The sequence below is a fragment of the Oryzias latipes genome, chromosome 21, assembly GCF_053564925.1.
Source record: "Oryzias latipes strain Hd-rR chromosome 21, Olatipes_Hd-rR_3.1".
Classification (NCBI taxonomy): Eukaryota; Metazoa; Chordata; class Actinopteri; order Beloniformes; family Adrianichthyidae; genus Oryzias; species Oryzias latipes.
Window position 1 is genome coordinate 28,066,205 of NC_136257.1, and position 13,496 is coordinate 28,079,700.

At 40.9% G+C, this 13,496-nt stretch overlaps 1 protein-coding gene across 1 annotated transcript; it reads left to right on the forward strand.

Moving 5' to 3' along the window:
- The first annotated feature begins 1,189 nt into the window (after positions 1 to 1,189).
- Positions 1,190 to 9,386, forward strand: lrrc58b (leucine rich repeat containing 58b). The gene is made up of 4 exons (XM_004081970.5): positions 1,190 to 1,904; positions 7,262 to 7,390; positions 7,580 to 7,857; positions 8,001 to 9,386. The coding sequence occupies exons 1-4, from the start codon at positions 1,447 to 1,449 to the stop codon at positions 8,192 to 8,194; spliced, it is 1,059 nt and encodes a 352-aa protein (XP_004082018.1). The 5' UTR covers positions 1,190 to 1,446; the 3' UTR covers positions 8,195 to 9,386.
- The last annotated feature ends 4,110 nt before the right edge of the window (positions 9,387 to 13,496 follow it).

The following is a 13,496-nucleotide window of genomic DNA, read 5'->3' on the forward strand; positions in this document are numbered from 1 at the left end:
TTAATTAGTAATCAAGACTTTAGGGTAGTCAATGCCAAAATTGGTGATGTGCAGGTATCAAGTTTTTGTATCGATACTCCCATCACTAACAGATCCACATTGGAATTACAGAAGTTTAAAAAGCAGTTTTAATAACTGATTCAAGCTTTTCTTAAATGAGACTGGTTCATACCATGACACTACCTCCACCAGCAATGATATCAGCATTCTCTACATTTCTACTCACTGATAGTCAGAGTGAAAATCCTGATGATCACAGATGTGGCAGTAAAAAATAAAATATCATCAGTAGCAATTATACCCACATTTTTGCTTTGCCACTAATATGTCAAATGCATAATCTTTTATCAGAACTTGAAAAAAAGGCTTTCTAATAATTTATTGACATATTAACCTTTATATTTTATGTTAGGCTTAGGTAATTTGTCCCCTTAGAATTTTCTTGTATCTAGTTTGTTTGTGATTTTGTCATATGAACTAATTATTCCTTATATTTTATGAAATGTTTGGAATTAATAAAAAAAAATCTTTATGTGTTTGTGCTCTAAATTTCATCTGCAAATACATAAAATAAACATTTTGTTCTTTTCAATTTAGCTTAAATATCTTTTAGATATTTAATACTTTGTTGCAGTTTTGCACTTGAAACACATCAAATAAGATTACTTTTTGTCTGTTCATCTTTATTAATCTTTGAACTTGATACTTTGGTGACTTCTTTATAGGTCAAACTAAAGTAAAGTTTTTGCAGCCATCCATTAAATAATTTTTTATACTAGCAACTCATTTTTGTTAAAAAAAAAAAAGAAGTCAAAAACTTATTCCACTTAAGAACTGAACTCTTTATAGAGTCCATTTCCCCCCTCAGATTTCCCTGTTTCTCATTCTGATCACATCTACTCTGCAAACCGCAGCATTATGTAAAACAATGGGGTTGTTGCACAATGAATGAAGGACTTGGACGGTGGCCGGGTGGATTCTCGTTGGCATTACTCCGTCGTTGCAAGATTTAAAAACGTAATAAAAGCAGCCATCTTTTCACCGCCAGCCATAAAACAACAAAAGTCTGTGCGTTTTAACAGTTTACAGCCCTAGATGATAAACTTTAGTGTAAACGATTGAATTACAATGTGGCCAATCCAAGCTCGTGTGGGTGGGACTTATGTGAAATATCAGCCAATGGGAAAGCAGGGAAGTATATTTCCCACCCACCCCTTCTAACAAATACTGTTCCGTGGGTCAGCTCGGCGTTCTGGGTAGTTTAAAGTTACAACTGTTTGTGTGGCGTTTTATTTACTGACATTTAATTTATTAAGTATGATTTTCAGTGTTACTGGTAGCTGTGTGTCCGTGTTTGAAGTAGACGAAACCTGGAGTTAGCTCGCGTTGGACGTGGGCAGCAAATCTGTTGCATGACAAGTGCAGACTCCTGTGGAAAGAACCAACATGGAGTCTCGCGAAGGAGCCGCGGCGACCAGAGACTGTGTGCTCGACTTTTCACGGCTAAGCTTGAACACTTTAAGCCTCGACGCCGTCAGCGATGAGCGGAGACGGGACACCAAGCAGTTCTACCTGAACTACAACAGACTGTCGTCCCTGCCGCCGTCGATCGGCGTTTTCCACAACCTGGAGTTCTTGGACATCAGTAATAACGGACTGACGGCCATCTGCGACGACATCACGCGCCTCACCAAGCTCAAGACGCTGCTGGCCAAGAACAACCGCCTGGACGAGTTTTCTCTGCCCAAAGACTTCGGCTCTCTGCCGCTGGAGGTGTTGAACTTTAGCGGGAACCGCTTTGAGGAGATCCCGCTCCAGTGCACCAAACTGTGGCGGCTGCAGTCGCTGTCGATCGGCGGGAACAGACTGAAGAGCATCCCGACAGAGATTGAAAACCTAACCAGGTGAGTTCCAGCTCGACTGTCGGGGGTTGAACCGGTTATACAAGTCACGGAAGACATAGGCAGTCGGTAACATATTTGACGATAATTTAGGTTATAATTACAAATTCCCTTGAGATGGAACCCATAACTGCCCTGTTATTGTCATTTAAAAAGGGCTGGATTGGGTTGTTAAACCATTGGCTGTGTAAGACAATTGGACTGAGTAACTCCTCCCCCTGCCTTTTGAAACCGGAAGTACCCTCTGCCTCCAAGAAGCCAAATTCCCATAAAGGTTTTGTTTTTGTCAAAATTACCATTTTTGCTTTTATACTTTTTAAAAAGAAATGTTTTTGCTAATCCCTATTTTTTCCACATGACTTTTTTTGTTGTTTTTGCAAGTCATTCGAGTTATAAACTAACCAATACTCATGATTGGCGGCAGTAGTTGCCATAGAAACATTGACTCAGACCGACCAATCACTGTTGTCTGGCTCCAACATGGCGGCCTCCGTATTGGGGAAAAATGGCGACTGAACTGGCTTCAATTAGCTGGAGCCAGAGGTAAGGCGCTTTCTGCGTGCGATGTCACCACCAAATGGTTCCCAAGTGCAGTCGTGTCCGCAGCTGACATAGACAGCAGAGATTGATGAACCGACACATCTTAAGTATGGCCGTGGTTGGAAAGGATTTTGGGCTATTGTTCAGTCCCACACTGGAAATGCAGAAATTGAAATGGAAAATTCTTAAATGTGTCCATAACATGACAGTACCTCCACCTGGAATGATGTCAGCTTTTTCTCCACACTTTATCTTTGCTATTCAATAGTCAGAGGGAGACCGTTTTCACAGACCTTGGCTGCCAGCAATGGCAATAGAACAAACAAAAAAGGTAGCGGTAGCGATTTAGCATCTTTATCACAAGCGTTACCCTCATTTCAGCTTTGCGACTAATCCATCAATGTAAAATCTTCCAAATTTTAGCTCTGCTTAAAATAAATAAAATGGCTTGCCATCGGTATTGTTTAAAGACGCATAAACTTCTAGCTATATATATATATATATATATATATATATATATATATATATATATTGTTTAGTTAATGTTTTCTTAGAAATGTGTATTTTATATCGTCTGTTTTGAATATTTCTCAAAAAAGTTATATGAAGAAATTTTTTTTCTGTAGATAAATTAGACTTTTATGAAATATTCAGAAATAATTTAAAAAACTGTATGAATTTGCAAAAGATGATCCATGAAAATAGAATAACAATACAGGGGAAAAAACAACTTTTCTTTACTGTATTTAGACACTGAATCATTTCTTTAGAAATGGGAAAAAACGACTGATTACTAGTTAATCATGATGTTGCAACACTGGACACATAGAAACATATTTTTAAAATAGTTTTTCTGTTTTGATTTAGAACTTTTTCACCTTCATTGTGGTCCTTTATTTCCTTGGTTGACGGAAACAAACCAGGAAGTTCAATAAACAAGCACTGCATGGATTTACCTCACTGTCCCAGAAAATAATCTTTGAACGCACTTCAAATGATTTAATAACAACCAGTGCTGCACGAGACCAGGAAAACTCGCAATATGTGATATTAGTGATCAATATTGTGATGTCGATTTCACTACAACAGTTTCATTTCAAAAAGAGTCAACATAGCTTAAATTACACTCCAATTGACCCTCGTCTACATAGGAGGCAAACATCTAACATAAGAGGGTTCCATCTGATTGGTCAAATGCAGAAATGGGTTTATTTGAGTTATTAAATATTCAAGCTCCCAAGAGATAGTGTAAGCACATTTATGGTAACCATTTATTCCAATTATTGCCGACTTTTGCGATATGCGTTATGCATAGCTTGGTATATTTATTCTGTAGGCCTAATAGCAACCTGATTTAATGAATTCCAAGCCTAATTTCATATGAAAGTATATGTTTGATTTACTGATTTATTATCAATATTCTAGTGTTTAACTTTTCTACAGTAAGAAAGAAAATCTTCTGAGTGATCAATGTAAATTAATGAACAATTGTGTCCAAAATGCATTAAAACAGGGTTTAAGGAAACTACTATTTTAGCTGTTATTCCTCAAAATTGAATAAATCATGATTAAAGGAAATAAGTCATCAAATTGTTTTCCTTTGTGCTTCTGTACTCTCCATTTACTTTTTGTATGACAGTAATATTACATTTAATTTCAGTTTAATCTTTTGCACTTCTTTAAGAGAAGATCTACTGTGAGTTTTAGTTGTTTCCGTAGAGTTTTTATTCAGATTAATATACTACTACTAATAACTGTCAGTCTGACACGGATATATGAACTAAAGTGTTTTGTGGTCAGCTCTTCTGGATCTCGGTTAATGTTGCTATAAATCTCTCTCCTCCGAAGCTTTAAGGCGCTATAAATCCACCTTTGACACACCTGCTTTGCTGAGTCAGTGTCGGAAACGTGACCCACTTATGAGGCATTGATTCACGTTCTGCAACATCATCATCATCATCATCGTGCACAAATTCAACCGGGGCTACGTTTGTGTCGTTTTTTTTTCAAATACTTTACTTTTTTTTTGCATTTGTAGGTCTTATTAGCATTTTTTTTAATTAAAATCATGTTTTATGAAAGACTGTAGATGTGTATGCTTAATAGTGGTTTCATTAAACACTCATGTATTTTAGACACAACCGATCATTGACATTGATCAGAAAAAATTCTTCTTAGTCAAAGATTTTCTTTCCTAACATCTAAAAGTCAAATATTCTCTGACTGCAGCAGCTGATGCGGGGCTCCAAACTTTTGGGAGTTGATTGCATTATCTTAGAGATTGTAAGTCTGATACGGGTCAGTCAGAGGTCCCTCTCTATCTTATCCTGTGGTGAAATTCACGCAAGCAGGGCGCCGTGACAGGCCAAAGGTCAACCTGAAAATCACTGAAACAGATATGCAAAGAAATGGCTGTGGATTGTATTCGTAGTTTTGCTTTGTTTGTTTGCTTTTTATGTAAACGTCCCGATAAACCTTCTTCTGGTAAATCTGTAATGATTGTCCTGGAAAAAACGACCCAACCGCCTGCTGTTGCTTCTGAGGGGGCAGAGACTTTGGGGGGGCTTTTATTTATTGATGATTTGGTTTGCATAGCTTATGTAACTCTGGCACTATTTAACTTCTGAGTTTAGTTTTTTCTGAATAAGTCCGAATAGAATAGATAAATAATTCTGCATCACTGAAAATGATCTCATATTTCTGATCTTTTTCCTAAGAATCACCCAATAAAGACGCATAAAGAGGCTTTCATTGATGTTTCTGGAAACTATATCATATTAAAAACCCTCTGGAGTCAAAAGCAAAGTTCCCTCTTTGGTCATTTACCTTTTTCAGCAATGACCTTGTGACCACATTTTTTTGTTCAGCAAATTATTCAAAGAAACTTTAAAAAAAAAGCCTTTAAGAAGTAAATTTAATAATGAAAGTTAATTGGGACGAATAGTTTATAATAAGACAAACTTGCTTACAGTCTTATGTGTGTTAAGCCAAATGTTTGAGAAAGAAATTCATGGATAAACTTACTGAATCTGAGTCTTGATAGCAGAAAATTATACAAACTGCTATGCAATAAAAGCCTATTCAGACCACAACAAAAATGATAATTAAACAAAAATACATTTTTTTGGATGTGATTGTTTTAATACCAGATCTTTTTTTATTTTTTATTTTTTAAAGGTATTTGTAATTTACTAATTCAGTTAGTTGTTCCACTTAAAAAGAGGATGGTGGTTTTGAGAAGATCTGAAGGGAAGAATAGACCCAAAAAAAGCAGTTATAGTGCAAATCATTGACTGTCAATGAGGACTGGACCGAGTGAGTGTCACATCAACCATACAGAATGACTAACTTCCAGCTCCAACCAGGTCAAGTCAATTCAATTGCCTTTTTTCACACTGCTAGCTAGACGAGCTAGACGTTATTAGAAAGCTGTGATTGGTCCAAATTGGTGTTTAAGTCATTGTTTCTATGGTAACCACTCTCACCAATTAGGGGTGAGCTTGTTAAAAAGTCTGAACGCCTACCTCTTGAAAGCGGGATCCATAAATCTGTCAAATGTTTGGAACGTTGGAGGCACCACGTGGTTTTATGTTAGTTAGTGAGGCGTCTTATTGGTCGGTTTATTACTTGAATAACTTGAACTACAGAAAAAAATGTAGAAAAAAGTAAACGTAGCAGAGCAGGAATGGTTATTCTGACAAATAGTCAGTCATTAAGTTGGTGACAGACGCATGCTGTTTTTGCTTCTGTGTATGACGGGAACAGAGATGTTCCATCTAAAGATTTTCTTACAATTCTCTTATTTGTTTTGTTTGCTGTAAAGCAACATCCACTATCTTTACGGGCCTACATCATGCAAAATCAACATTTTTGAGCTTTTAAGTGTATTATAAATTCCCCACTATAAGCAAACCCAAAGTGGTATTTTTAAACCATTCACACATCCATGGATTCCTCTAAAAACCTGCCTTCTGAGCACCCACAAAGAGAGAAAGGCGGTTCCTCAGAGATCCAGTCGTTTTACTTCCGGGTAGGTAAAGAGCTCAGGAGAATAAGTCATATTTAATTTTAAAAAAATCATTCTTTAGTGTGCCAAAGGTAATTAATTATCATCTACATAGATGTTGTTTACCATAAAGGGCTTAAGAATTGCATGATATAGGCCCTTTAACAAAGGATATTTGTACGCTTTTAATTCTGTTTAAAAAACAACACAATATCTAAAATATTAATCTAAAGTTTAGTTTTACTCCACAATCTTCATCAGTTTTTCCATCGTCGTCACTGTGGCAGGCAGATCCCAAAAACCTCCCCGTCCGTCTCAGGCGGGGGACGCTCAGTGTTCAGCACCAAGGACAGAAAAATGGCTTCCTGTCTCACAGTCACTGTGGGTTAAAGTCCTGACAGCTTACTATGGCTGCACGCTCAACCGCAGCAACACTCTGCTGTCTGACCGTTGTTTGTCCTTTAAACTTGAAACATCAAGACACATGTGTGTCATACATGATCTGGTTTTATAATGAGATGTGTGCATCATGGAAGATGTTGAGTTGCTGCAGGCTGGAATTGGTTGGTGTTGTTGGATCGTGTGCAAGGGATTATGGGTATATTAAATTTGTTATTATTTACCTTCAGTGGCGTATTTTTTTTATGGTTATTCCTTCATGTATGTTGGCCGACAGTAATAATGAAAACTATTAGTTTGTCGTCAATTGTGGGAGAATTGGCTCGTAACCCACGGTCTGCATCACCTTCCATGTTTACATAAAGTTTTGCGATCGCACGAGTCTTTCATCTGTGTTCTGTCTTTGGCCCGTCAGTCTGGAGATGCTGTATTTGGGCGGGAACCTCATCACGGCGATTCCTCCCGAAGTGGCAAACCTGCCGTACCTCAGCTACCTGGTGCTGTGCGACAACCGCATCCAAAGTGTTCCACCCCAGCTCACCAGGTAGCACCGGCTTTTCTCCACACAGGGAGTGTGTGCGTGTGTGCGCATGTGTGTGCGTGTTTTACAAATGGTGGACCCCACAACTTGCTAAAACACTGTTGGGCCCCTCAAAGGGGGAATGCAAGTATGTGTGTGTGTGTGTGTGCCCATTACACGTTTGATCAAACCGACACACCTGTGTTGTCTCAGGCTCCACCTGCTGCGATCTCTAAGCCTTCACAACAACCTGCTCACGTACCTGCCGAGGGAGATCCTCAGCCTGGTGCACCTGCAGGAGCTCAGCCTCAGAGGGAACCCGCTGGTCGTGCGCTTCGTCAAGGAAATGACCTACAACCCCCCGTCGCTGCTCGAGCTGGCGGGACGCACTGTCAAGAGCCGCAATATTCCCTATTCCCCCTGTGAACTGCCGTCAAACCTGGTGTTCTACCTGGACCTGGCCAGCAAATGTCCCAACCCAAAGTGTGCAGGTGAGTGATAACCATTGTGCTCTCTTAAGATAGCATAAGGGTTAAAGACGGTTCATGTATATATCGAACACGCGGTTTAATCCGTGAATACCAGCCGTGTCTGATCTTGGCGTGCCTTTGTTCCCACCCTCGGTTCTGTCCAGGTGTGTACTTCGACTCGTGCGTGCGCCACATCAAATTCGTCGACTTCTGCGGGAAGTACCGGCTGCCCCTCATGCACTACCTGTGCTCCCCCGAGTGCCGTTCTCCCTGCAGCTCGAACCCTCAGAGCGACGCCGAGTCGGAGGACGAGAACAGCGTCCCCGCCGACCGCCTCCAAAGGGTCCTTCTGGGATGATCCGGATCCTTTGTTGAGCTTCTGTGCCGCGGGGACTCGCTTCAGAACTTCGCCAACACCTACACCCGTTTTGCGCAAAAATACTGTTCTCACCTCAAACCTTCAGTTTCTGCAAAGAACAGGTGTGGAAAAACGTTTCTTCTTGAGAAAGGTCGATGGAACGATCCCCTGATCAACCTGTCAGTCTGATGTTGGCCACTAGAGGGCAGTAGGAGTCCTGATGGAGGAAGATTGTTTCCTTTATTTTCAGGCCAACGCATTTTACACTTTGACCCTCCAGCTTTTTGTAGCTACGGCATATTTTTCTGCTTTTTAGTGTGGATTTAACAAAGGTTTTCCTCATTACAAAGAGAAACAAAATGCTAATAGACATTAGTCTAAAACTACAGCACTGTGACGCACAAGACGGGCTTCTTAAAACTTACTGGTGTCTAATATGACACTAAAGTGTGGTTTGGTTATAATTGGTGTAATTAAACCCACCAAACTATGAAAGCATGTTTCCACGGTGCCTTAGTTGCCTTAGATTAGTCAGTGAAGTTTTGAGACGTGGTGCGCCTGTGCAGGAAGCGGACCGCACCATGTTCGCACAGAAACAATAGGCTTCGAGCCCAGCTGCAGCCTCCATGCTGTACAGTCCAGGCCGTTACATTCCTCTGGGCGTAAACAGCGACGAAGGTTGAAGAACGCATGGCTGCCAGACGTTCAGAAACGAGGGACTGCCTTCCTTCCTGCTCACACCTCTGCTTCGTGTGGAGCAAGCAGGAAAATGACTCGCAAAAGAATGATGTGTATATCGGCTAAAAGGAGTGATTCTCCTGACATTTCCGATCAAAAAAAAAAGGAGACCGTACCTCCGTGTTACAACAATAACACCTCTGTAATTGTGCCTTCCAAAATGGTGAACTGTGTATGTGGATATAGTGCATCCAGACTAAGAATTAATCCTTTTTGGGCCTTTTATTGCGTTTTTGTACTCATCAGCTGAACCACAGTGAAAAAGAAAGGCACTAACCATAAAAAAAACAACAAATATATCTTTTATACAAATCTCGTTTTTTTTCTTTTTCAAACGTAAACTACATTTCCTAATGAACAGATAAAATGTTAAATATATGAGCTTTAACCTATTTGAGATATGTAAACTGTACAATGTGTTATAACAATAATAAAAACTAATTATATATCTTGAGTGTTTTTTGTTTGTTTTTTTCTGGTTTATAAGGCAATAAATGACATTTAAGTAAAACTGCCGACTCATTTTTAGGTAAATTTTTGTGGCACGTTAAAGTCTTAGATTTAGAATTTAAAAAAATTATTTGGATTAAAAAAACTGAAGTTGTGGAGAAGTTTTCATTGGAGCTTAACGAAACTTCAGGCTGCAGCTTGTTCATAGTTTTCCTCAGTAGAGTATGGATGATGCAGGTTTTAAAGTAAAGCATCAAAATTACTTTGCTTTCTGAATTGCAAAAAAAACCCTGTAATTAGCAGCCAATTATGGGATGCCCCTGAAACCCGAGCCTGAGAAGAAATCTGTTTGTATTGTCAGGAAGTTACTTCTGTTTCTATCTACAACTGCCTCCGGGACAGTTTGGTTGTGAAGGAGAAGAGCAGGTATTTGCCGTCTCACACAAGTTTTGATTCAAATATTTCCAACCTTGTAAATCAGAGCATGCGGCAATGCTTAAAGGTTAATTGCCAGCGAAGTGTGCCTTATCTGAAATTAACGCATGATGTGGAAACCTGAATCGTCCGACGCCAAGCTTCCGCGAAGTGCTTTAATGCTGATAATGCACACTTCTAAGGCCATTAACCAGCTTATACCATGGTCACTTACAAAAGAAATAAATATTCTCAGTTTGTAGTCCTTAATTCTTGTTATTTTCCCGATTTGGATCGCTTTTTTTCACAAAAAGTGGACTATTTGTTACGCTGCAGTCAAGATTCAGCAATATAAAGTAATATATACGCTGATCGTCACGATGAGTTAAATAAATCAGAGAGAAAGTTCACCTCTTACCGTTTGGTTTAGTCCAGATGAAGCAAAAGGATGTTTTAAAGAAGCTGGTGCAGTGATATAGAACATTTAGGCTATGTGACCAGAACTTCTTTTTTAGGCGTGCATTATCCCTGTGCAATATGTAAGGGTTAATGACCAAGTATGCATCATTTTTTAACGCACGCTGTGGAAGCCTTCGCGTTCGAGGGTTGCATCTGCGAAGTGCGTTAAAAAGGGATTATGCATACTTTGTCGGCCATTAACCCGCTTAGACCATGGTCACTTACAGAAGAAATAAATAGTAACCAGTTTTTAGTCCTTAATTCTTGTTTTTTTCCAATTTGGATCGCTTTTCTCATAAAAAGCGGACTATTTGTTTGGGCCGCACCACGTAACAAATAGTCCGCGTCGCGCCGCACCACCGCTGCAGTCAAGATTCGGCTACATAAAGCTATATATCTATATCTATATATCTATATCTCTATATATCTATATATCTATATCTATATATCTATATATCTATATCTCTATATATCTATATATCTATATATATCTCTATATCTATATATATATATGTACATAGAGATATATACACTGACCAAAAATTTAAACACAACACTTTTGTTATTGCTCCCATTTTTTATGGTATGAACTCAAAGATGTGAAACATTTTCCACATACACAAAATAACCAGTTCTCTGAAATATTGTTCACAAATCTGTCTAAATCTGTGATAGTGAGCACTTCTCCTTTGCCAAGAAAATCCATCCCACCTCGCAGGTGTGCCATATCAAGATGCTGATTAGACAGCATGATTATTGCACAGGTGTGCCTTAAACTGGCCACAAGAAAAGGCCACTCTGAAATCTTCAGTTGCATCACACAGCACAATGCCACAAATGTCACAAGTTTTGAGTGAGTGTGCAATTGGCATGCTGATAGCAAGAATGTCCACCAGAGCTGTTGCTAGGGAATTGAATGTCCATTTCTCCACCATAAGCCGTCTCCAAAGGCGTTTCAGAGAATTTGGCAGCACATCCAACCGGCCTCACAACCGCAGACCACGTGTAACCACACCAGCCCAAGACCTCCACATTCAGCATGTCCACCTCCAAGATCGTCTGAGACCAGCCACTCGGACTGCTGCTGAAACAATCGGTTTGCATAACCACAGAATTTCTACACAAACTGTCAGAAACCATCTCAGGGAAGCTCATCTGCATGCTCGTCGTCCTCATCGAGGTCTCGACCTCACTCCAGTTCGTCGTCGTAACCGACTTGAGTGGGCAAATGCTCACATGCGATGGCATCTGGCACGTTGGAGAGGTGTTCTCTTCACAGATGAATCCCGGTTTACACTGTTCAGGGCAGATGTCAGACAGCGTTTGTGGCGTCGTGTGGATGAGCGGTTTTCTGATGTCAATGTTGTGGATCGAGTAGCCCATGGTGGTGGTGGGGTTATGGTATGGGCAGGCATCTGTTATGGGCGAAGAACACAGGTGCATTTCATTGATGGCAGTTTGAATGCACAGAGATACCGTAACGAGATCCTGGGGTCCATTGTTGTGCCGGACATCCAACATCACCTCATGTTGCAGCATGATAATGCACGGCCCCATGTTGCAAGGATCTGTACACATTTCTTGAAAGCTGAAAACATCCCAGTTCTTGCATGGTCAGCATACTCACCGGACATGTCACCCATTGTGTCACGGTGCCTCCGGCTGCTACCCCTCCCCTCCCTGCTCCTTCATTGGAACCAGCTGACCTGCATCATCTCATCACCTGGCAGACCTTCTTAAGGAGATCCATCCCAGCATACTACGCCAGTCCGTTATACTCACTCCAGTGATCACGCCTGGCCTCAAGTTGAGTTACTCTCGCTCTAGTAATCCTAGCTTGTACTTACCATTTGTCTCACGTCTTCAGGTCTTCTCTCCATTGGTCACGCTGGTTCCTCGCCACGTTCCTGCCTCATCGTCTTTGCCCTCTTCGCTCACTCCAAGCGGTGCTCGCCGTCCTCGGCTCTCCACCTCGTCACAGGCTGTTTACGCCGTCCTCGGCGCTCCACCTCGTCACAGGCTGTCCCGCATCGTCCTCGGTGCTCTCCCTCGCTCCCAGCAGTTTCCTGCATCCACGACGTCCCCTGTCTTCTCTTATTAAACATCCTGATCCTACATCGCCTCCTGAGTTTCTTCCGGGTTCCAGCATCTGGGTCTCCCTAGTAGTCCGACCATGACACATTGAGCATGTTTGGGATGCTCTGGATCGGCGTATACGCCAGCGTGTTCCAGTTCCTGCCAATATCCAGCAACTTCGCACAGCCATTGAAGAAGAATGGACCAACATTCCACAGGCCACAATAGACAACCTGATCAACTCTATGCGAAGGAGATGTGTCACACTTCATGAGGCAAATGGTGGTCACACCAGATACTGACTGGTTGTCTGAGTCCCCTGACCCCCTCAATAAAACAAAACTGAAGATTTCAGAGTGGCCTTTTCTTGTGGCCAGTCTAAAGGCCCGTTCACACCGGGACGAATTTCGCCGGCGATTTTCGCCGACGTTTAACGCCTCGTGACTAAACAAAGGGCATCAATGAGAGTGTGCACACCGACGCGAAAAAATGCCACGCGTCAAAGCGTCAAAAAAAAAAAAACGCCTCGGGTTCGTTTTTTTTTTTCGACGCCTCGCGTCGAAATCTATTCGACCAATGAGAACGCTATGAACAAGCTGCAGCCTGCGAGGTGGGATGGATTTTCTTGGCAAAGGAGAAGTGCTCACTATCACAGATTTAGACAGATTTGTGAACAATATTTCAGAGAACTGGTTATTTTGTGTATGTGGAAAATGTTTCACATCTTTGAGTTCATACCATTAAAAAATGGGAGCAATAACAAAAGTGTTGTGTTTAAATTTTTGGTCAGTGTATATATCTCTATATACATACGGTATGCTGATCTTGCCCATAGGTTGAACAAAGGATCAGTTCAGAGAGAAAGTTCACCTCTTACTGCTTGTTTTTGTCCAAATGATGAAGCAAAAGGTTGTTTTATAGAAGCCGTTCCAGTGATACAAAACATTTAAGCTAGGTGACCGGAACTTCTTTTTTCACCGTGCTGTTATCCTGTGTTATATCACTTTTTAATGTACACCCAGCAGCCAATCGGAAACGAGTATTCACCCGGACCATGGTATAATGGAGGTGAAGGGATGATGTGACGCGCGTTTGGCCCACGGTGTTCACACTGGATAAGCAGGGAGGGGCTTCTTCTTTTTCTGTTTTTTCCTAGCTCATGTCC